Source organism: Meriones unguiculatus (assembly GCF_030254825.1).
Source record: "Meriones unguiculatus strain TT.TT164.6M chromosome 16 unlocalized genomic scaffold, Bangor_MerUng_6.1 Chr16_unordered_Scaffold_43, whole genome shotgun sequence".
In the NCBI taxonomy this organism is placed as follows: domain Eukaryota; kingdom Metazoa; phylum Chordata; class Mammalia; order Rodentia; family Muridae; genus Meriones; species Meriones unguiculatus.
In genome coordinates, this window is record NW_026843701.1 from 36339 (window position 1) to 61944 (window position 25606).

A 25606-nucleotide genomic window follows, 5' to 3' on the forward strand; every position below is an offset into this window, starting at 1 on the left:
CCGTGTTGTCTTCAGATCCGGGTGGTGTGTGTATGTGTCTTTTGTTTTTTTTCTTTCAACAGTGTCTCACCATGTAGCCCTTGGTTGGACTGGAATTCCCTAATGCAGACCAGTCTGGCTTCCAATTTATAGAGATCCACCTACTTCAGCCTCCTAGGATAAAAGGTTTATGCTCCCATGCCTTGCTATCTGTATTCTCTTAAGAGGCTTGGGGTTGGTGGTCTCACTAGGTTGGCCTCAAATTCTTGAGCTGAAGGCAATTTTTTTGCCCTGGCCTCCTGAATAGCTCAGTCTGTAACACATTTTCAGTACCAACAGGTCCCAGCCATGGAGGGACAGCACACATCTCACCATGTAATTTGAAATCCCAAAGAGAATGTTTAACAGAAAAACAACAGTCATAAAAATATAATATACAGTTAAATGCATTTAATAGAAATATCATTTGTTACAGTTCCTTATTGCTGGTCACAAAAAGCATATATGTCTTTTGTAATCAAAGTAATTTTTACCATGCAAAGGTATTTTTATATAATCATATGAACAACTAGATTTCAAAACAGGTTTATACAGATTTCAAAAGGCATAGTAGGTGCAAAGAAATCATGGAGTTTATTTAAATATTACTAAAATTACACTGGATGCCACTGGGCATACTCATTCACAGCTTATGAAGTCAAACACTCAATTTCTAGAGTCAGCTCTGGAATCAATGCACTTTAATCAGCACACTCAGTTAGGTCTGTTCTAACAGGCGGAGCGAGCACTGTGAGATGGAGAGCTTTAAGAGAACAAACTCAATGTGTCAGCAGCAAATGTCAGTCAAACCAGGTTGGAAGCCAATATTCATAGTGACTGAAATAGAGAGTCAGGTTTCCAGCTGAGACTGAAAACTGGAGAATAAACCATAAGCTTAACAATTCCAGACATCACTATGTGGTTATTTATTAACAAATTACATATTAACATATAATTCCCAAATTTGACTTAAGAGCACAATTTTAATCTAGCCAAAAGAGTATTTCCAGAGATATAAAGGCAAGTAATCCCTCTCCCCCAGCCCCAGCCAGGCTTATTCACCAAGAGTGAGCCAGAGCCCTCTGGGGGTCATGCTTAGGAACAAGACTACCTGAACAATACTGGAAGCAGTAGGTTCACGTGTAGACTTAATGTTAGGTAAGACAGTCACTGTTCTGAGATTCAGGGAATTCTCAAAATAGATTCATGGCTTATGAGCAGTGGCATACACTATGAGCCTGGAGACACATGGAAACACAGCTGAGGGGGGGGACACATATTCAGTCAGCGTCACATCACCAGTACCAGAGTGAATTTTGAAAATAACAAACGGGGGGGGGGGCATTTTAAAGCAACTAACTAAATTGCAATTTAACTTAGTCTCATAATTAACCATATAATTAACCATATAGCATATTTACTTCATAATCCCTTAATAAACATGTAAACCTTACCAATAAAGCATTTCCTTAATCTTGAAACATTATTTTAAAAGCTTAAATTCCCCAGTTGGTATGGTACCAAAACTTAGTTCAGTTTCAAAATTCATAGTACTACTCAGAAATGAGTGACTACTGGGGTTGTAGAGTGCGGGAATGAACTGTTTCCTCTGTGCTGGAGAGCACAGAGACTGTGGTGCTGAGTTAGAGGGCTGTGGACGATTGGTACCATTGCTTCAAGCTGTTGCCCTTTTACTACAAGTTGAGATTCTAAACACATCTGCTACCATATATACAGTCACCAGAGGATGTGAACAGATATGCACACTTCCTGATCAAATAATAATAACCATTTTTTTCCCCAAATGAATTCTGTTGAGTCAATTCTGTTCTTTCCATCAATCTATCGAAGTCCAGACCAACTATGCAGATAGGATGCCCATCCAGAGGAACGGGAAGCACCTTCTTCTTCACCTTTGGAAAAAAAAAAAACTTCAATCTTATCAATGTGAAATGTAAATATGGAATTAGTATACAATATAAGCAAATAACATCTATTTCATTGATTACAGGCACTATAAAAGATACATTAATTATTCTGGATTTCTCTTTCTTCTCTTCCTCATTTTTCTTCTCTTTCTGTTCTTCTTCATTTTTTGAGACAGGTTTTCTTGGTATAGCCCTGGCTATCCTGGCCAGCTGAGGGTGACCTTGAATTCCTGTACCTCTTTTACTACCTCCCAAGTGCTGGGATTAGAGGTATGTACCACATATTTTAGGCAGTGATGGGGATGGAACTTAGGGCCTCTTGCATGCCAAGCAAACACTCTACTGAGCCACATCTCCAGCCCCTTGTCTTAAGACTCTAAGTCAAAATGAAGGGAAAGGACACTCACATAAAAGGACAGGACCTCAACTAAACTTCTGTCCAATGTTTTCTTCCTCCCACTTTTCTGGGTCTTTCATCTATTTTTGTTTGTTTGTTTTTTCCTGACAGGATTTCTCTGTGTAACAAAGTCCTGGCTGTTGTAGACTCACTTTGTATATCTGGCTGACCTCAAACTCACAGAGATCGGCCTGTCTCTGCCTCCCAAGTGCTAGGATTAAAGGTGTGCACCGACACGCCTGGCCTAATCTTTCTTGATGCTCAATTCTAATGATTCCTTCTTACTTGTTGTGTTCTGGTTGACTCATTCTGTCAATCGTGTCTGTCATCAACCCATCACAGTTTTTAATTTTGTAGGTTCTCATTTCCTTTGTCAGTTGAAGAAGCAGCAAATAATTTTAAGATACTCAGAAAACTCTTTAAAATGAATTAAACTTTAAGATTTACATTTAAGGCTGGTGAGATAATTCAGTGGGTTAAAGAGCTTAATCTACAAGTCTGAAAACCTGAGTTCAATTCCTAGCTGATATAGAGAAAGAGAACTGATGCCCAAAAGTTGTCATTTGAGCAGTGTACAATGCTCATGCCTGTAATCCTGGCACTCAGGGAGGTAGAAGCAGGCAGATCTCTGTGAGTTTGAGGTCAGACTGGTCTACAAAGCAAGTCCAAACAGCCAAACCTACACAGAGAAACCCTGTCTCAGAAGGAAAAAAAAAAAAAAAAAAAGAGTTGTCCTTTGCATTTTCCATGCTTTGTGTGGCCTGTAAATATCTGTTTGGGCACTTGGTTTCCAGGTAGTGGCTCTCTATGAGGAGGGTATGGAACCTTTAAGAAGTCTTGCTGGAGGAAGCACATTGCTGGCAGCAGGCTTCAAAATTTTACAGCCCGGCCCACTTCTTGCTCTGTCCTTCTGCTTCCCAACTGCCAGGCTAGCCTCGTGCTCCTGTTGCTAGTCTTCCATGCTGTGATTGACAGTTCCCCAAAAGAGACCTTTTCTTTTTGCTTTTGGTTATGGTATGTATTTTATCGTAGCAACTGACGCAATTAGTATAGAAAGTACTAATACAATAATTAAAATATGAAATTATAACAGAAACTTTAAGAAGTGGTATTTTCCTGTTCATTCACAGGACTTAGAATTCTAGGTTCTGGGAACTCCCATTTATATTCTTGTGAAATTATCAAAAACTCTAAAACTTCTAAGGTTAGTGTCTTTTAAATTTGTTAATCAATGTAGAGGGCAAAAGAGTGTTGTACTTTGCAAAACCATATTGATATAGTCACACTGTGAGTTTTATTGTACATATGAGATTAAGGTAATTTTTACCAGGAATTTTTTTCCAAAATTGTACTATACATCTAAAATAAAATGCCTGGTGTCAGACTCCAGCAGTCTGAACCAACACCAGCTAAGTCAAACTGAACTGAGTTTCTTTCTTGCCTCTCATGGTTCCTTTCTCTGCCAGCAGTGCGGCTTACAGGGATCCCTACAAATCAAGGGATTCTACACTTGAAAGTTAGATACTGAGCTAATATTTTATATTAAGCATACTGGATAATTGAGAATATATTATTATTTTATTAAAAGCTTCATTTGAGTAGAAAAAAAAACCACATTCCTGAAATATTGATAAATTTTATAGCAATATGGTTCATGACTTTAATCCCAGAACCTGGGAGACAGGCAGGCAAATCTCTGAGTTTGAGGCCAGCCTGGTCTAAAGAATGAGTTCCAGGACAGTCAGGGTTACAGACAAACTCTGCCTCAAAACAAAACAACAACAACAACCCCCTCCCCAAGATTTTATAAAGTAGGTTTAGTTTGAGAGAATAAATTAAAATAGCACATAAAAGTAATTAAAGGTAATCATTTATTAAAAATTTATATGATATGAGCCAGAAGTGGTAGCACATGCCTATAATCCCAGTACTTGGGATGCAGAGGAAGGTGGATTGCTGTGAGTTTGGGGCCAGCCTGGTCTACACAGCAAGTCCAGGACAGCCAAAACTACTATATATACAGCTAGCAATATGGCTCAGTAAATAAAGGTACCTGCTGTCAAGCCTATGATCTGAGTTGGATACCAGGAATCCACATAATGGAAATACAGAACCAACTTTCATAAACTGTCCTCTGCATGTGTGCCATGACAAGTATGTACAGAACATATAGTACAGATACACACAACAAACAAACACATATTTATATACATAAACAAATGGTACGTTCTTATATTGAGTTTTTTTGTTAATGCTTGAGATAGGATCTGGCTATAGCCCTTGTGGTCTGGTATTCACTCTGCTGTGTTATGGATATAAACATACTTTTGTTTTAATCTCAGGTGTAGGATGTGGGACTGATTCAGATAGTTTACAGCAGCAGACTATTTCTTTGCTTCATGCGGCTCTTAGAGGAGCTCTTTGCCAGCTGTAGATAGTTTAAATCAGAGGACTCTGGAGAGAGAGTAAATACCAGGGCCCAGAGAGTGCAGACCTCCAAGAAAGAAAAAAGTTGCTGCTGCTGCTTCTCCCTTTTGGCTCCTGTTGTTGTCGGTGCATGGATACAAGAAGTTGGACATCTTCTGAAACGAGGATTGGACTGCCTCCAAGAAACCCAACAACCCTAACCAGCAGGAAGCAGCTAAGAGAACTGTGTCTCCTCTTCCACTAACCCTTTCTCTCTCCTACCTGGTTGTTGGGGTGTTGGAAGAGATTGGAGTGGAGTAAAGAGATGTGAAAAAAATGTAAATAAAAGAGTTTTTAAAAAGTAAGCCAACATTGCAGCCCAGAGTAAACTGGAGCTTTTGGTATCCTCCTACCTCGGCCTTTTGAATAGGTCTAAACTAGGATGGCTGGGTTCATTTGGCTATCGTTAACAGTTGCTATGGGAATCTGCACTACAGCAAACAGAAATAAGAGTAAACATTTTTCACTAGGAAGACAGGTTCCATGAAAACAGATCCAAAGGAACTACCAATATTCATTATGAAGTAAGTAATCCTGCCAAACATTAACCCTGAATCTAATCAGTCCTCTAAAGCAAGATCTTGAGGCACAGCCCCAAACCACAAGCATCAGCTTGCTAAAAATATAATATCTTGGGTGAGGTCCAGCAGGTAAGTGTTACTAAGCATATCAAGTGACTGAATTTCAAGGGCCAGCCTTAATTTCTTAGTTTATTTAGGATGAATGGGGATAGAAGGACATATTAATGAGCATCAAGATGAGAACATCAGTCACAAGCTGGTAGCTATATATTCTGGGCATAGTAGTATTGCACTGCTATAGTAAGTACACAGTATGCTTGTGAGGTATTGTTGGTGCTCACGTTGATCAGATGCACCTGGATGTAATCAGAAAACTGACTTCCTCTGTATGTGCAGTATTTGAATAAGTACAATGCTCCTATAAACACCAAATTCAAAATTCTGGACTGCTATGCCACAAATGATAAGCTTCTTCAATTCATAAATGGTATTAAGCTAAAAAACATGACTTATTGTAACTAGGAAGGGATCAAAACACACAAACAAATCCAAACATCTAAACCCTCACAACCCTTCTTTCAACTAAGCCTGAAAAACTGCAACAAAACCAAGCTTGAAGGAGAACATTAACAAAATACAGTGGAGACTGATTTGTGATGACACAGTGGCAGTAAACGAGAGCTGAGGATAGAGGGCTCGAAGGAGTCAGCATGTGGTAGGTAGAGTTTACAAATCTCTCCTACTTCTGCCAGAAAAACTGGCCATAAGTTCAAAATTCAAGAGACTGACTATAGCTACAGGGACATTACTACATTTTCTCTGCTTGAAAATGAAAACATTCTAGACCAATTAAAAGAAGTCAGGTCTATGAAGCACAAGCATTTCAAAGGAGTCAATGGAAACAGTGTTAACTGTGTTGCATGCACCTGAAAAGTGGACTGGTAGGTAGGCAGAGATCAAGAAGTGGATCACATGGCCACTGTCAGGGACTTCTGTCAGAGAGTGGGAGTAGAGTAAGGGGAAGTGAGGGAGGAAGAAAACATGTGAACACATACTAAACAAAACATATCCAACTTAATACCAGCATACAGATTCAATTTTCAGAGACCAAAGGTCAAACTGAGCATTATACTGTATTTTGCTGAGTCTTGAACTCACTGATGTAGTACACCTGCTCCAAATGTTAAAAAGGAAGCTAGTTATGTGCAGTCCAGGAACAGACTTCAACCAGAAAATGGTTATACACACCAATCCTTACCCACCACCACCAGTCAGCCCAAACCAGATAGCAGGGTTTCCCACTACATACCTTGAGCAACTGTGGCAAGCTTTCCCTTCTCTTCAGGGCTGAGCTGCAGCATTGTGTCAATCACAGGAAGAAGCCTTTCTCTTTCGCTACCAGGCTTCAGGAAAATGAACCGCAGCAAGACATTCTTTAAGTACTCCAGGTTGGCCACAGACTTCTCACGCTCTTGGTTTCTTTCCAGTCTTCTTATCTCACTTTTGAGAAGCTGCCATTAGAGGTTAGTTATTAGAGGGTATGGGGCTGTCTGCTGAACACAGTAAACTGAACACACACATTTTCATCTCCCTGAGCAATTCCCTACCCCATAAAAGTGGAGCTGAGAGGAGAGAAAAGAGACCTATCAACTAACTCCAAGAAGAGAGCAAACAGAAGAACCTTGAACTGCTTTAATCTGACAGTTTTCCAAATACTACAATGGAGAAGAGCAGATGCATGCAATGGGAATAGAGTTGTTCCTGCCCAAGAAGCACAGGCATCATAGAAATGCTGAGAACTGGGGATCAACTAGAACCATGCGCTGGTGCCACAAATACACCTCCTCCTTCTATTCTGGAGACATGGGTGAGCAGGGGTGGTCTGGGAGCAGGTGGGGAGGTAAACATCTGCAGCCTCCCCTGACCCCTTCCTCTGCCCTGTCTGTAGACCCAGGCTATCAGGATGTCCAGAGTGAACAGTACTTTACCAAAACAAGCTCAGTTCAGGAGCATCAAGGAACACTAGACATTATACAACACCACCAGAAAATGGAGGAAGGTAATTTGAAAAGTAGTACAAAGTTAAAAACAAAAAACAAACACACACACACAAACAGAAAAACAAAACAAATAAACATCCACCCCAATTTTCCTATTTGTGTGTGTAGGGGATATTAGGGTTCCTGAGTACTCACTTAGGTTGGAAGTATCAGATGCCCTGGAATAGGAGCTAACGGGTGCTGGGAACTGCCACTGCAAGATTAGCCCACACTCTTAACCACTGGGCCATCTTTCCAGCCCCTACACTTAAGATTTCCGAGGATAATTCAAGTTTTAAGTACACCTATTACTTCTGTGGTATAGAAAAGTTGGCTTATTCCCTAAGATCCAGGATCACTTAATAAAGTGACACAAGTCTAAGAAATCACATAAGTGCAACACATGCATATATGATCTGTAGAAGTAGTATTTGAATATGCTTCTTGGTTTATTGTACTAGTCAGTGTTGTTAGACGTTGACAGTGCTTTGAAAACTTACAGAGATGTATGTTAAAGTATTTAAATGGCATCATAAATACAATTCAGTATAAACCAATCTGACAATGACAGTTCTACATAGAGGCAGCACATATAAAACAGAAGTGGAAGCAGAAGCATGTACTTGCTGCCAGGTAGCTACAAGTTTCAATTTAGCTGTATCATTTTTATAGGCTGCTACCTCCTGCCTGCCTCTGGTAACTCCCCCATACTTATTCATTCATTTATTTATCTTTTGGGACTGGGTCTCATTACATAACTGCAGCTAATCTGGAACTCTGGAATTTGTTATGTAGACCAGGGTGGCCTTAAAAATCAGCTATCTGCCTGCTCTAACACCCCAAGTGGTGGGATGTATGTGTGTACCTCTATGTCTGGCTTGGTTTTAGGTTTTTTTTTTTTTTTTTTGGGAAAGGAGGGTTGAGATAGTGTTTCCCTGTGAAGTCCTGGCTGTCCTGAAACTAGCTCTGTAGAGCAGGAGGGCTTTGAAGTCACAGAGATCTGCCTCCTGAGTGCTGAATCATTATCCTTAGAGGGAGAAAACATCTCATTTGAGCACTCTTAGCTAGCTGTAGTCCTAGTTCTAGCATTTAGGAGGTAGAGGCAAGATGATCAGATATTAATGGAAATCCTCGGCTACATAACAAGTTGAAGGCCTGCCCAGGGTTGTCCCAAGAAACAGGAGAGGAAGAAAAACAGGTAGAGAGAGAGAGAGAGAACTGAAGAGGGAGAGAAAAGGGGAGACAGACAAAGAAGGAAGGGGAAGGAGAACAAGAGAAAAGCTGGAAGAAGAAAGGGAGAGAGAAGGAGAGGGAATACCTTGAATTACTGGTGCTCCACTGTCCTTAATATTCAAGGTCATACACTCAGTTTAAGTGAACTTGTAAAATGGGGCTTATGCTCTGACAAAATCTGATTGGCCTGCTCTTTGATCACTTCCCCCTGAGGGGGGAGCAGCCTTACCAGGCCACAGAAGATGACAATGCAGCCACTCCTGATGTGATCTGATAGACTAAGAGCAGAAGGAAAGAGAGGACCTCCCTTATCAGTGGACTAGGGGAGGGGCATGCGTGAAGAAGGGGGAGGGGATGATGGGAGCGGGAGGGGAGGAGGGAGGGGTTTATGGGGGATACAAAGTAAATAAAGTGTAATTAAGAAAATAAAATTTTAAAAAATGGGGCTTATGTACACAAAGGGTTAGAAAAGCAACTGTGACAGAGCATTTCAGGGGAGCCAGGTTCCATCCACACCTTAATTTGCTCCATGAGAATGGCATTGGTAGCCTCTGTCTCCCGAAGCAGGCCATTTAAGTGATCTGCACTCTTAGTGGTGGAACTGAGCTTCTCAGCCAATTCTTCTTTGGTAAATTCAGTATGCCATAAAGTGGGTTCTGTAAGATGCTGTTCTAAAAATTAATTTTCAAAATCAGAGATCACAGACTTTAAATAAGAAAATCAAATGTCTTACTTTGTAACAGGTTAAGTCCACCCTTTGTTACAACTATAGGATATACCTCAGCTCAAAACTTTCTAGTTGAAAGCAGCACAGGTAAGACTGAATTTCTATTGTAGTACAACTAGTTTGAGTACAGGCTCTATAATCCCTTTACAGTTTATGCTAGGGAGCACTGGGTTCCCAATGTGAAGTAGTACTGGGAGGTAGAGTCTAGAAGAATGAAAACAGGTCACGGGAGGTGTACTTTGAGGGGATGCTGGAACCCTGGCTCATTCCTGTCCACGTCTTGGCTGCCATAAGGTGCTCACCATGATATTTTGTCTTGCCACTGCCAAATGCTAGGGCCAAGTGACCACGGGCTCAAACAGTAAGCTAAGACTAATCTTTCTTCTTCCTTTTTTTTTTTTCTGTTGTTTTTGATACAGGGTTTCTCTATGTAGCCTTGGCTGTTCTGGACTTGCTTTGTAGACTAGGCTAACCTCTAATTCACAGACATACGCCTGCCTCTGCCTCCCAGAGTTCTGGGATTATAGGCATGTGCCACCAGGCCCGGCTTAATCTTTCTTCTTAAGTTACCTTTCTCAAGGGTTTTGCCACAGTATCTACATGATAACACGATGGTTAATATAATTGTGGTCCCAGGGCTAGAAAGACAAAAATCCTCTTGAATTATGAACAGTCATATTCATTACAGGTAAGAGCAAAAAGCATACCAAAAACTATACCATTGTTATCACAGCTAATTTGCCAATACTTTATTGTAAGAAAAACTGAAACTGTTAGTTTCTTGGAGGGGAAGGGAACAGTTTATTTATTTTCTAATAACATTAAAGGACTTTCTTCACCCACTTCTGGCTCAGGCCATGCTTGTGTTAACATTTATTAGGTTTTTAAAATTTTCGAGACAGGGTTTCTCTGTGTAGCCTTGGCTGTCCTAGAACTCACTTTGTAGACCAGGCTGGTCTTGAACTCACTGAGATCCACCTGCCTCTGCCTTCCAGGTGGTGGGATTAAAGGCATGTGCTACCACTGCCTGGCTATGATTTTAGTTTTTTAAAGAGATCTGTTTCATACTATAAGACCTTTTACTGAAACAGCTGAAAAAACATAAAAATCAGAGTAGTGTTTACTGAACAAGATAGCCATATTAAGTAAAAACAAAACAAAACCAAAACAATTTGTTCAAAGCAACCTACCAGGCTTGGCGTCAGAAGAACTAAGGAGCTGCTCTAAAGACTGAATGTGTGTGCCAGGCGAAGACACAGACTCGCTGTCAGTTGTCTCCATCCCTTCTCCCTCCTCTCGGGCCACCGAGTGCATGTCCAGAAGGGGGAGGTCTGTGTGTCTTCTTTCTCGGGGGTTTTTCAAAGGTTGGTGGGAAGCAGCAGGGCCTATTAAATATTTTAAAGGATAAGTGAAATTGTTAAAAAAAAAAGCAACGGATTTGAAGCTAAGGAAGATAGTCAATGAAATTAAAGACAGTGTTGAGAGTGTTAAATGATAAGGAAATTAAACAGCAGGTAAATAAATGTCTAAAGAAAGGATGCAAAGCAGTTATTTAGTCACTCTCCACTGAGCAATGCTAATCATCTAACAGAAACTATATAAATTGCTGCCCGCTGAACAGCTGGATAATGCTTGTTTTACATAACACTCCCTACTTTTCACATGCTGCAATGTGTTGGTCTTCATGGCTGCCCTTACATTGTCATCTTTGTTGGTACTTAGTATTGCCTGCTTACCTCTCCAGTGTTCAGATTACAGAGCCCAGAGTCCAGAGTACGGAACCAATCAATTACAGCTTACAGAATTCTTGGGCACATACCTTTAATCCTAACATTTGGTTTAGAAAACTAGTTCCAGGCCAGCCAAGGCTATACAGCATGATTTTTGTCTCAAAAAAAAAAAAAAGGATTTCTTGCTTGCTTTTAATGAACACTTACATAGATTCACAAAGCTCGTAAGACCAAACGAATTACTTGACTGATGAGGAATTAACTCTATGCAAGCTCTCATAGCTTAACCCAAATTTTTTTAAGTATTAGAGTTCATTTGTTTTTCAATACTATGAACTCTTTCCCCAGTCTTTTTAAAGCTGTTAGCCCTTGGCTGCCCTTCTGGAGCATTTCCCTGGGTTTCTGATATTTTTACCAACTGCTTCTTACTCTGCTTGATTCCTACATTACAGCCTCTTTGTGCAACCCGTTTTTTCTTTGACTGATCCTTTTTGTTTGTTTGTTTGTTTTGAGACAGGATTTCTCTGTGTCCCGGACTTGCTTTGTAGACAAGATCACTCTCAGTGATCTGCCTGCCTCTGCCTCCCTCAATGTTGGGATTAAAGGCATGTGCCACTGTCCATGGCTAGTATAAGTTAAATTCTCCTAAAGTTAGCTTTTGACCTTGATCCACACCTGCCATGCTGCAATGACAACATTTTCCATAACAAATCACCACAAACATAGGACTGGAATATCATTGTCATAACTGACGTTCTCTTGTCTCTTTCTGGAAACAGAATAAAAGACTGAATCTGAATCTGAATGACAGACAATTCCACCTCACTAAAATCTGAAGAAGAAGCCACACTGGTGCAAGATTCAACAAGTACCGTTTATAAGTCCCTTGCTCTGTCCTAAAGCTTGCAACCAAGAACATGTGCATTTGAGGGCAAACACTCAGTACCAAGTGATAGATGCTAGAATTAGAACTCATGCCATGAGATTGTTAGAAATATGTGTAAGCCAAACAAAAATAAATATACATTATACAGAGGGTTACACAGTTATGAAGATTAGTAGTTTAAGAACTTGCATAGACAGCTGTAAGTATAACCAAGAGGGAGTCATACAATTCAGATTTATTTCCAATAAGCAAATCTATAATTCATTAATCACAGAATTGACACAGGTTGTTACTCAGTAAATTTTTCTTTTAACTTTTACATATCTTTAATTATTATTTTTATCTTGGGTCTCTGGGTGTTTTGCACATGTATTTGTGTACAGTGTGCAGGCAGTGCTGTGAGAGGCCAGGAGAGGGCACTGGATTTCCTTGGGATTGGAATTAGAGATGGACACGAATCACCATGTGATCAAACCCAAGTTGTCTGGAAGAGCAGCCAGTGCTGTTAACCACTAATCCACCCAACGTTTTACTTTCTCATGAATTTGTGATGTTCTTAAGTGATACAAATATGCCAGAACAGGAAAAGCCAATCTTCTCATAAAGATACACATACTTCTTGTGGATGGCTCACTCTTGAGCTGGAAGAGCTGAGCTTCCACCTTAGAGAGCTGGTGCTGCAGAGTCTCCACTGTCTTTCTGTGCTCATCCTGCAAATGTCGAACCTGGTCTCGGAAGCTGTTCCGGAGTACTTCATTCTGGGATGTTAGCTGACACACTGTCTGGGCATGTTCAGACTTCATCAAGGTGTTCTCAGATTGAACTGAACACAACCTGAAGGTGAAAAGGAGCTTAGTTCATATGAGAGCCTTGAACGGCACATACTGAAGCAGCCTTGCTATCTGGATTCTCTGGGTTCATTCCCCAGCACCATATAAACTGGGTACATTGGTATAAGCTTGTAATCTCAGCACAAGGAAGGTGGAGGCAAAAGGATCAGAAATTCAAGGTTACCCTCATTTACATAATGAATAGATAAGAATAGCCTGGGATAAAGGAGAAGCCTGTTAAACACTTAAACATACACACAATTATTCTACTTTTTCTTGTCATTTTATGTGGGCAGCTCACATAAGATTAATCTACCTGTTTCATATTACCTTGAACATGTGAAAAAGAATACTTTTCATAAAGAAAGTCTTAAGAAAAATATCAATTTTTGAGTGAGTTAGCATGAAACACTTAAGCACAAAGACCGGGTATATTATAGCTGCTTGTAAGTCTTACATCAGATTTGCTGGATTACCTTGTAAAACACTAACACCTAGCTTTCCTACTACAGTTTCTTGACTTGTTAGCAGTAGTCCTGGGAATTAGCCACTCAGCAGTTCTCCACTTGAGTTTGACACAGTCAGGCTGACATTAGTTAGCAGACCTACAATTTGGGAGCAACTACTTTTATTAATTTAAATTTATTCTTTGTATTATTATTGTGTATTAGTAAATGATGGGTATATTATGGGCACACATATAGCAGTAGTAACAAAACAATTCTGTAGTCCATTCTCTCCTTCCACATTTACATGGGTTCAAGGCACCGAATTCATGTCACCAGGCTTGTCTAACTGTTGAGCCATCTCAGCAGCCTGAGCAACAATTTCTTTTTAACAGTTTATTTGTATTTTGTCATGTCATCTTTGGTTTTTAGCAAACTTCAACCAGAAAACATTAATAAAATTTCCAGAAATATTTGCTCATGAAAATTAGGAAGCAATTAAAAAAACACAGTGAAAGCTGCCCTCTCCTGACTCTCATGCCTGCCAGTCTCACCTGAGAGTAATTAGTAAGATATTTTCTTCTATCTGTCATAAATATATACACCATATTATGTTAAAACAGATTTAGTGGCTAAAGAAGAAACGGTGATACAAAAAGAAATCACTGTTTTTGTTTGTAAGACAGGGTCTTCCTACACCTCATGACAGACTTAACCTTGTTATGCAGCCACGGTCTTGAACTTGAGTGCTGAGATTACAAGTGTAAGCCATCCTGCTTGGCTTTAGAGAAACATACTTAGTTATCAAGTTGACTAATCAGGCACTGTACATACTGTTTGTCAAGCATTTTGTTTGTAATAGTTACAATTATGTAAAGGAGGAACCATTTGCTGTTATAACAATTTTCTGAGCACTGGGGATACAAGCAGTGTAGCACTTGCCTGTGTTCAATGTTGCAGTATATTTGATCCCACTGTGAATCCCAAAATTCTGGATTCTCTGATTCTTGTTTGAGATGGCTGAGCCCTATCACACACCTTTAATCCAAGAGCTTTCTGTACACAGTGTTTAATACAGTTAACCCTGGGTCAAGAGCAAGAAACCAGATGACAGGGATTGAAGAGTAGGAGAGACTTTGAGTTCAGGGGTATTTAAGACAACAGGGAGAAGAAGAAAAGGGCTTTTAGATCAAGCTCTTGCTTTAGCTGAGGCTTCAGCTCCTCAACTCCCTGGCTCTTTGGGCTTTAAGCTAGCAAGCCTTTGGCCTTGGGTTGTTTTGGCTTTTTGCTCCTGGGCTGTCATCTGAGCTAGTGAGCCTTTTCGATTTTTTTCCATCCAGACCTGAGCTGAGAAGGAAGGTTAGCTGGTTACTTTCTTTGCCTCTCTGAGCTAGCAGGTTTTCACCCCAACATCTGGCTCCTGAGTCTTTACTGGTAAAACAGAATGATTGGGGTTTTCCTTCTTTCAATTAACAGTTCAATCTCCAGCATCATACAAACACAAAGAGTACTTTGTACATAAGTAGCCTTCAGGTGTTACCAATAACACTTCTGGATTTGCCAGTAAGCTAGCTGCTTGCAAGCTCCTCACATGGAATTGGAATACCTGTCCTGATAGATGCTTACTGTTCTGTTCCAGTTGTGACTTGGGGGTTCATATAAGTTGGGCTGTGTAAGTTACACAGACATTAATTGGTTGGCCTAATTAGTAAATAGTTACTCTAATGCTTTCCTGATTATAAATGCTATAAAGGAGGCAGGTTATCAGCAGTACATAAATGTCAGTTGTTCTAAAAATGGTAAAGATAAAGACTGTCTTAAAGGTAACAGGGTGGTAGGTAAGGGAAAGCTACCAAGCCTCTGTAAGGTCCTACTCCTCATTGCAATTCCAGGGAGAAGCACAAAGTAAAGGCAGGCTGCTTGCCTGGTACCAATGGCATTTGCTGCTGCTGGCAGCCTTACTTTTCCCGAAGTTCTGCTTCTTTGGTCACAGTTTCCTGCAGCATCCGGTTGTGCCTCTCCAGTAGAGTATCATGTTCAGACTGTAGTGCCTGGAACTCTGACACACTGATTTGTAAGCTATTTTGGCTGTCCTGTAACTTGATTTTCAGTTGGTCAATCAGCATTTCCAGGTGTTCCCTAAAACAGAAATAGTTTAACAACATTTATGAAGGGGGTAAACCCATTTTGTGGCATCAAATGTTTGTTTTTTCAGTGTCATACTCTTTGTTACTGTGGACGGTTCTAAAGGAAATAGAGTCACAAGAATTAAAATAATTTAAACAAGAAGTTATAGTGAAATTGTAAGTATAAGGCACTACAGGTTTATAAAAATGTCTAGAGTTTAGTCATTTAATTAATTAATTAGTTTTTTGAGAGTCTTGCTATGTAGGCCTGGTTGGCCTATACTTGCTACAGACCACAAACTGGCTTTAAATCCTGTCTTGGATTCCTGAGCACTGTTAAAATTGTTAAAAAACAATGGATTTTGGGTTTGTCTGAGTTTAAAATTTCATACTAAAATGGAATAGGACATTATGTGGTATCAAGACGAGGTTATGTTATAAGTTACAGGATTATTATTAGTTAGAAACAACTCAATTCTAAGGTAGCTGTTATAAGAATGGTGTGCGAGGTTAAAATTCAGTGAAAGGCAATACCTGAAGAAAAGTGAAGAATCTGTTTAGAATTACAATAAAATCTTGGTTGAAATAATTAAAACCCACAATTCTTCCATAATGTACACATTATTAGTTCCTTAGAAGATGTATAAGAAATGGACACCTTCTCTAAGGTGACAATTCCCACTCATAAGAAGCTCTACTAAAAAAATCACAGAAATAGGTTTAAAAAGTATAAAACACTGGAAGGAACTTAAACATTATGTTCAAGTAGTTTGAACTCAAGATTCAGGTATGCTCAGAATGGTTCTTAATAAATGATGACTATTACTAAGATATTTACTAAGTGGTCAATACTTTATGACTGCTATAGATAGAGAAAATATCACACAAAAGATGATAGTCCCATCCTTAAGAGGTTCCTAAACAAAGAATAACAGAAGCAGAAACATAAGCATGCCAACATCATAGCACCATTAGTCCTGTTCAGAACTCTAAAAACAGGTATAAAACTAAACAACTGACTTCTACCACACAATCAAAATGTACATGCCACAAGATTTCTGAATCCCCTCCCCTTCTCCTATCACTTTCTGAGACAGAGTCTTTCTGTGTAGCTCTGGCTATCCTGGAACTTGCTCTGTAGATCAGGCTGGCCTTAAACTCTCCAAGATCCACCTGCCTCTGCCTCCTGTGTACTGGAATTAAATGGAGTGTGCCACCACATTTAGCAATTTACAAAATGGATCTAGATGGAAATTTTAAATTAGCATTAATATACTATTCAAATCAAATGGAGGCAGTTATAAATACTATAATGTAAATTTAATTTTAATGCCTAAATTTCTACCAGGTCTAGATCTCACTAAGTCTCTATTATAGCTTAGAGACCACACTCTGGCCTTAACATTTGCAATAGCACCCTTGGTGTGTACTTCCATAAATATCTAGAAATATTGTGACACCAATAAATTCTTACCTCACTGTAATTGTACCTAAAATTTAATCAATGGCAATCAAAATGGGACTTTTAACCAACTTTTAGAACAATTTGTATTTGTATGGGTAAAATCTTAGACTTTACCTTTCTTGTTTAGCTCCCTCATTTTCAGCCTGAGACACAGATTTATTTTTCTGTTGTTTTAGAACATTATGAACTCGGACTTTGTAGCTCTCAAATTCAGAGGTGACAGCAGCTTGCTCTGCCTATAACATTTAAAAGAGAGAGAAAATTGTCACTGTGACATGAATCTCCTATGTCCTTTCAGAAGCTATTGAATTAAAGAAAAAAAAATCTGAAAAATGAAGATACTAGCTCATTATTTATGCTCCTAAAAAGTGAATCCTGGAGTTGGGTATGGCAGCTCTTCCCTGCAATCTCAGCAGGCAAGAGGCAGATATGGGAAGATTGCTAAGAGTTTGAGGCCATCCTGGGCTATACTATGAGTTACAGATCAGGTCAGTATGGGATACAGAGTGAGTCCCTGTCTCATAAAACTAACAACAAGCCAAACCCCAAAACAGCAGACTGAACAGAAATGGAAACCCAGTCCTGTTGGCCTGACCTCTTTTAAAACCCTTGACTTCATGGGTTCTTGACTTTCCACCACAGTAGACTCACTACTTATAACCTTTATAATGACACTGTTTGCTTCTATTATTTTACAGATTATTTTATTTATTTATTTTTTAAATATTTATTTCTTTATTTTATGTAGACGAATGCAATATGTACACCTATATGCCAGAAGAGGGCATCAGACCCCTGTGTAAATGGCTGTGAGCCATTGCTGGGAATTGAACTCAGGACCTCTGGAAGAGCAGCCAGTGCTCTTAATCTCTGAGCCATGACTCCAGCCTTACAGATTATTTTAACCTATTATATTTTCTTTTCTTATAATCAAAGAACACTGATTCTCAAAGACATAATTCACTTAAACTTCATTTTCAATACACACTGATAAAAGCTAAATTGTGTATTTCTGAAGTGATCTGTAGACTCCCCCACTCCTGTCACAAATACCTGGATAAGAGAGATACTTCTAACAAAGCTGTTAAAGTAACTAAATGCTTTGTATGTTGAAGCCAGGGAAGCAGGTCCAATGGGCATTCTATTAGGATGTCACTACTAAGCCAGGCATGGTGGCACATACCTTTAATCCCAGCGCTCAAGGGGATTAGAGGCAGAGACAGGTGGATAAAGGATTTGAGTTTGAGGCCAGCCTGGTCTACAAAGTAAGTCCCAAACAGCTAAGGCTACACAGAGAAACCCTTTCTGGGAAAAAACACCAAACCAAACCAAACCAAACCAAAAAGAATGTCACAATTATTTAAACCTCAGAAAAACTGCAGTGATTTCCACCCCCAAAATTTTTTTTTTAATAAATGTGACATTTTTACAAACACAAATTGCTAGACATTATGCTCACGTTTTTCCTTTTATAGAAAAATGCTGTCGAGAGTCGGTGAGATGGCTCAATGGCTAGAAGTACTAGCTGTGCAAGCCTGAGAAACCTGGGTTTGAGCCCTGAAACCTCATCTTTAAAAAAACACAAGCCAGATCAGAAAGTATGCATTTACCATCCCTATGCTCCCGGGGCCAGTCAGGAAGCAGAGACAGGAAAACTGCATGGGGCCAGCTGGCCAGAGCACACAGTGCAGCAGCAGAAACCAGCTCCTGAAAACTGGCCTCTGACCTCCACACAACTCACACAGACATAAATAAACAAACATATAAAGAATACTATCCGAATGATGTTAGAGTGGCCATGCAGTTGGGTTTGAACAGATGAACTCAACTGGGTGTGCATCTGCTAAGTGCTCTTAACTGCCAACCAGCTAAGGGGAACATGGACCTGGAGTAATAAAACCCCAGGGGTTTCAGTCCTGAGGACAGACCTTGGCAGTGCGGCTCTCTTCCTGCAGTGCAGCCACCCTTTGCTGATACGCACTCAGTGTGCGCTGGTGCTGTTCTGCAGACGTCTTCAGATGCTCATGGATTTTGTGTTTCTCAGAAGTTATCTCAGCCAGCTGAATCTGGGGAGGGACAAATTAAATGGCATAACTTATAGTGGATTACTCTCCGGTATGAGTAGAACATTTTCTTACTATTAGGCTGATTTTTTCTTATGCCAGTATTTGCACAATATAAGACTAAATATTTAATGTTTAATTAAATCTCCTTGGACATTATACATAAAAAATACAGCAAATATAAAACCAGCTCATATATTGCTTCTTGCAACTGCATTTTCAGTCAGAGGAGAAAGATGAAGTTTTGGGCCGTGTTTATTTTATCTGCACTATTCTAGACTATCAGACCTACAAATGCGTGGTGGTCATTAGCATTACTAGACTTCACTGCTTCTGTTTCTGCAAAGTGCTAAGCAATCTTCCTACGTACCCCTAAAAGGGTAACTCCTTACTTGATAGAAACACTTCTAAAAGGTAATTTTTCTTTCTTTAAAAAGACAAACACAAAAACAAAATAAAAAAAACTACTATTAGTTTTTAGGTGTATGGATGCTGTGTGTCTATGTACCACATGTGTATGTCTATGTACCACACAAGGTATCAGATTTCCTGAACCTGGGGTAATGGGGGTGTACAGTGGTGGTGGAGTGGTTTACAGATGGTCATGAGCCACCACGTGGGTGCTGGGAATTGAACCTGGGTCCCCTACAAGATTAGCCAGTGCTCTTCTTGCTGAGACAGCTCTCTAGCCCACCTAAATAGTAACTTATTTCTACATGAAAAAAGCTTTACAAAAGATTTAAAATCTTACTTTATAGACTTCTACTTGCTGCTGGCTTGCTTCCAGCTCACCCTTTAAAGATGCCTGTAGTAGTAGGTGGTCCGTTTCCTAGAGAATGAGAACCATAGTTAAAGTAAACAATAAAGAGACTGATAAATGAGTAAACACAAAAACATGGTATTGAGAAATGAACATACTGCTTGCTTTGCATCTGCCAGTTCCTTTTTGGTTTTCACAAGCAGCTGTTTGATTTTGGTGTTTTTTTCTTCATTGTGCTGAAGTGAAGACTGCAGTGAAGCTGGCCCACAAAGAAAGAGATGCGAGATCTTTATTCGTCAACATGACACACAAATGATATTTTTTTTCTTCATATTCACTCACCAGAAACTCATGTCAGCTCTTCATGTAGGGCTTTTCAAACACATGCTATAATGCATTCCCCTGTGCCAGTCACCCACCTCAAACACTTAACAACCCTTAGTCAACCTTACTGCACCCTACTTGACAGGTTAATCAAAGTGCAGCCCAGAGCTAGTTTTCTGAATATAGTTTAAAAAAGAACACATTGGTGTCTTAAGGAACCACCACAGGGATGGTGCAGTGTACAAAGCCAAAAATTTAATACTTGGCTCATTACAGAAAATGTACAAACCTCTGAGCCACTCTAACACTCTACTAGATTATTTTAAAGCAAATTTGTTCATTTGTAAATATTTAGGCATATATCACTTAAATAAAGGCATACTTATATTTAGTGTACATGTGAAGATAGTACCTTTAAAAAGTACTTCAAAAAGTTAGGTGTGGGAGTGTATATCTATAACGCCAGCATTTGGGAGGCATAGGCAAGATCATGAGTTTAAGGGCAGCCTACCAACCTAGTCTATATGAGACCCTTTCTCAACAAAACAAAATAAAAAGTACCTTAAAAGGGCACTATGTATTTACAGTTGTAAAACAGAAGGCATATAACTGAGATTTGCTTTTGTAATAGCAAGGAAGAGGCAATAACTTCTTTGTGGGAAGACTGTTCAAGAAAGGGTGCTTACTATGGAACAAGTTAAAATATAATAAAGGCCAAAACCATTCTTGTTAACAAAAGTTAAGAACAACCCAAGTATCATGTAGGGAATGGACTTACTACTGTGTAGAATGGGCAGGGTAAGTCAGTCTACAGCTGGGAAAAAAGCTACGGAGAGATGACACAGACCCAAGACACGCATACCTACCAGTTGGCCCTTCTCACTTTTAGATTAGCACTACATGAACAAATACAGATAGTTGGCAAAAAGACACGGGAGTTGCTTTCTACTACAGCAAACCTTGTTCAGCTGCCTCCTGACAAGTATTTGCTCAAATCCGAAAGTATTTTATAAAGTACAGATTACACAGGGAGCCCTGCAAAATGCTCCAGGAATTATGATATGTAAGTTATGAGGAGTTATTGAGGTCACAGAGAATAAAATTGGGAGATGACATTTTACAAGATGATGCAAAGCCATGTCTATATGCTAGAAATGAAACACAAAAAGGCCACATGTTCAAAGGTTATACAAATTTAACATCAATGAGGAAAGTTTCATAGGACAAGAAGCACCTAGGATTAGAAGAATTCCATGGGTATTCAAGAGTGAACAGAAATGGGGAAAATACAGAAACAAGATAGATACCTGTGGTAAAATAACATCAGAGAAAAATGTATAGACCTTTACATGTGAGAGAGTAATGAGAATGCTACCCATGTGGTTGCACTCCTATCCCTACTTCTGAGGTTTTCTTCTTTTCCTGGAGTCCTTAGCACAGCCTCTCAAGATCTGTACTTTTATGGCAAAATTTCCCAGCTTCTGATCATGTTTCTGTCTGTCTTCTGTGGAGTTTTTTGACATACTTACAGAGCTTAGCAAGGAGACACAGGAAGCTCCTCAGGTGCTGACCTTTAATCTGATTTTACTGTGTGGCTCTACCTTAGTGACTCCTTTCTCTTCACTTACATATCTGAAGTCATTGTATAGCAGCCACTTCATAGAACTTTATGGAAATTCTGCTTCTGGCCATAGAGTAATAGGGTCTAGACTTAAACTTTCCCATCACATACAATTAAGCAACGGAATAATGATACCTTTCCCCTTGACACTTGATCAATAAATAGTAGAGTGATTCCTAGAAGATGGTAAACAAAGAGGGTGAGGTGTCCTTCCTGTTCTAGCTTGTGCAAGGGACAACTTATAGAATACAGTGTAAGAGTGGTACTCGGAAACAGCCATTAGCCTTGCTGAGATGTAAATAACCCTGAGGAAAAGAACAATGAGTAGTGCTGCAGTGTCAACACTTTAGATTTCACACAGGGCAATCTATGACCATTAGCTACCAGGCAGGGTGAAGAAACCCTGTGTTTTGCACAGGGATTCAGAAAGAAAATATGATACATAACTGGGAGAAAAGTATGAACAGAAACAGAACCATATTTTATAGAAATGATGAACTAGCAAGCACAGACATTAAACAGGTATTAAATATGTGCAAAGATTTAAAATATTAATATAATAGAAAAATTTAAAAAATGAACCAAACAATATCTAGAGATAAAAATTACATTCAATATCTAAAGTGAAATCTTCACTACATATGATTAGATACTCCAGGTGGTGGTGGCGCAAGCCTTTTAATCCCAGCAGAGGCAGGCAGAACTCTGAGTTCAAGGCCAGCCTGGTCTACAGAGTAAGTTCTAGGACTGCCAAGGTTACACAGAGAAAATCCTGCCTTGAAAAACCAAACCAAAACACAAAAACACCCTCCCCCCTCCCAAAAAAAGCAGATTGTATACTATGGATTAGTGAATAAAAAGACACAATAATAGGAACTTCCAGAAACTCCATTCCATGTTGGGACATTTGCTACTTGCAACTAATCAATGATAAACTCAAAATTTAAACTAAAACTTTAAATTACCACAATCAAAGTATAGCAAATTAGCACCATGAATATAATGATTGCAAAATATTTTTTTTTAAAAGTGGAAAAAGCAAACAGATAACAAGAAAGTACCACCATTAAAGCACAGATTTCATAGGCAATCACTTTAAAACTGGCTCAAATATTTCAACAGCAGAAACTTAATTTGGAGGAAAAAGCAAAAACCCAGTTGTAGTGCTATTTAAAAGGCTGTGGAAGCTGGAGCACTGCTCACTGGCTAAGGGTAGTGCTGCTCTTTCAGAGGACTGAAGTTGGTTCACAACTGCCCGTAAGCCCAGCTTCCTGGGGATCCAACTCCTCCAGCAACTGTGGTATCTACACTCACTCACATGCTTATACCCAGAGACAGAAGACAACTGAAAATAAGATATATATATAAAACATAAAAGAACACATAAGTATTAGGTATTTAGTTCAATTTCTGGGTTCAATTCTCAGCTCCAGGGGCTGCAGAGGAGAACGTACCATTGACTCAGGTTAAAAGCTAAATGTAAACAATCAAAAGGCTGTAGTTGTATAAGTATTAGGAAATACCAGGGCTAGAAAAGAACATTCACGGGAAGAGTGATCAAATCATTAGGAATATGTAACAATTCTAAGTATAAATGCACCCAATACTAGACTTTCTAAATAAATGAAACAAAAAAGTGGCAGAACTGAAAAGAAAAAGAGATCCAAAATTATGGTTTGAGATTTCAGCACAGCCTTCTCAGTACATGGCAGAAAAGAGAAAAACCATTATGACTTGAAAATCAAATGACCTGAACTCACCTGCTAACTGATGTCCACCAATTATTATTATACAACAACACTGTTGTCAAGCACACAAAGAAAACTCACTCAGATATCACAGGCCCAAAACATGCTGAAAAGGACTGGAAACCATAAAGTACTGTAATTACAAAGGACTTAAGTTGGAACTCACTAAGTATTTGAAAAGAATCCTTTCAATATTTAGAAAGTAAATAACACATTTTTACATGACTCGAGGAGTCAAAGAAGAAATCACTAAAGAAATCTCTAGAAATTACTCAAACTAAGAAAATAAGCCATTTTGGGATATTTAAAGGGACTTTTAGTGTTTAATGATAACGTTAGAATATATTTTTATGGGTAAAATCCATACAATCACCATAAAAAGGAATGTTTCATTGCTATTTAAAATTTCCTAATCTGCTGACAACCAATAAAATGTGAACAAATATGACAGGTACCTTGCACCAAACACTCTGTGGACCATTAACCTCTTAATAGCAACTGGTTTGACCTGCCTTTGGTCCTCAACACATCTGCTGGTGATTAAAGACTTGTATGAATGGCTGGGCATGGTAGCACACACCTTTAACCAACACTTAGGAGCCAAAGGCAGGCAGATCTCTGCAATTTAGTTCTGGGCCAGCCAGGACTATACATGGAGACTCCTGTCTATAAAAAGAAAGAAAGAAAGAAGGGGAGCTAGGAAGGGGGGGATTGTATGAGTGAATGACTCAGCTGCTCTCTTTATCATGTTATGAGGCAGTTATAAAGTAAAGTGAATTGTTTTACTCACTCATTTCTTCTTGTAGGGTTTCTTGTTTCTGTTTTTGAATTTTTATTTCTTGTTCCAAATCCTCTATCTTACTGTTTTTATTTGTTAATTTTTGATTTAATTCTTTCATCAAACGTTCATAATCTGCTATTTCCATATTCATCAATGTGGTCTGCTGGGCATCCTGTATAGTTTATAAAAGATTTACATATTACTAGGACAGTTAATCTGTTAAACTAGTATAATCATGCCACAAGAATAAGTAGGTTTTTATTATGTTTTTCTGTAGCATAAATATAATGAGGAAATGAGAAGTTTAACAGTTTGTAATTGTACTTTCATCAAGTGTCCTCTAACAGTTTAAAATTCAACTTTTTGAACTCCATTTTACTTGACTAACTTTAATTAGTCATAATTAGTAGTAGGTCTAGTCTTACGGATCTTATTTATGAACTATTACAACACCTGCTACGAAATACTTTTTGAAAAAGTAGAGAGAAATTAAATTTTAGGCTTTGATAGTAAATATCCATGTGTCATACAATACAGCAATCACACATAGAAAATGAAATAAACTCATGAACCTAGGTTCTTCTGAACAGACAAGTACTTAGAGAAATAAAGTTCAAGTTTCAATTTGCTGAGGCTAACAATTTATAATGGATTGTTTTATATTATAGGTAATACTTAAAACATTTTTAATGTGTATGAATTGCAATAGTATGAGCTATGTTATTCTATGAACACTTCTTTGTTTCTAAGGTGCTAGGCATCAAACACAGGGCTTTAGGCATGCTAAGCAGGCACTCTGCCAATGGTTCTCTCTCTGGAGAGTATTTGTGTACCTTTTTAACAAGTTCTAATTCTTGCATGGTTTTCTGAAGTTGCTTCTTTTCCTTTTGAAACTGGAGCTGGAGTTCTTCGAGCTCATTTACAGTACTGACATGTTCCTAAAAGTAAGCAACCCACAATACAGCCAAAATTAGGGAAGACATTTGTTAGGTATAAATACATACCATACACAAATCATAAGATGTTTGATTATGTTTCAAAACTTTAAAAACTATATGCCTAGTATATAAAACTAGAACAGATTCTCCAGTGTAGAGTTGGCATACATTAAGGAATTAACAAAGGCGTACTCATAAATGGACTCAGTAAGATCATTCATTCAAGCAGTATGTGATTAAAAATACCACTGTAGGTATGGAACCAGTCTCTGGGTTGTTCTTACCTTTATTTTCTGCTCTTTCTGAAGTTTTTCAGCTTCTAGTTCTTTTTCTACTACCCCTTTGGCTCTCTGAACTTCTAAGATCTGTGCTTCTAATAACCTGGCATTAGACTGTAGTGTCTCAATACGAGCCAGGAGATCCTCATTGTCTGAATTCAGTTTCTCACACTAGAAAACAAATAACTCATTACTGTGAACATAGAGTAAACATATACAGAAGGTAAAATGCTTAATAAGAACATTAGCACAGAATGAAAAGTGATTTCACAATCAACCAG

At 38.9% G+C, this 25606-nt stretch overlaps 1 protein-coding gene across 1 annotated transcript in view; it reads right to left on the reverse strand.

Moving 5' to 3' along the window:
• Positions 1–409: 409 nt before the first annotated feature.
• Gcc2 (GRIP and coiled-coil domain containing 2) overlaps positions 410–25606 on the reverse strand; it is a 52063-nt gene continuing 26866 nt past the window's right edge. The window contains exons 11-23 of the mRNA XM_021656714.2: positions 25332–25496; positions 24943–25047; positions 24119–24281; positions 19794–19894; positions 19627–19704; positions 18741–18878; positions 16927–17048; positions 15184–15360; positions 12562–12779; positions 10520–10714; positions 9119–9273; positions 6640–6841; positions 410–1931 (exon numbers count right to left, since the gene is read on the reverse strand). Coding sequence (XP_021512389.1) covers positions 1861–1931; positions 6640–6841; positions 9119–9273; positions 10520–10714; positions 12562–12779; positions 15184–15360; positions 16927–17048; positions 18741–18878; positions 19627–19704; positions 19794–19894; positions 24119–24281; positions 24943–25047; positions 25332–25496 — 1890 coding nt within the window. The 3' untranslated portion in view covers positions 410–1860. The remainder of the gene's footprint in view (positions 1932–6639; positions 6842–9118; positions 9274–10519; positions 10715–12561; positions 12780–15183; positions 15361–16926; positions 17049–18740; positions 18879–19626; positions 19705–19793; positions 19895–24118; positions 24282–24942; positions 25048–25331; positions 25497–25606) is intronic.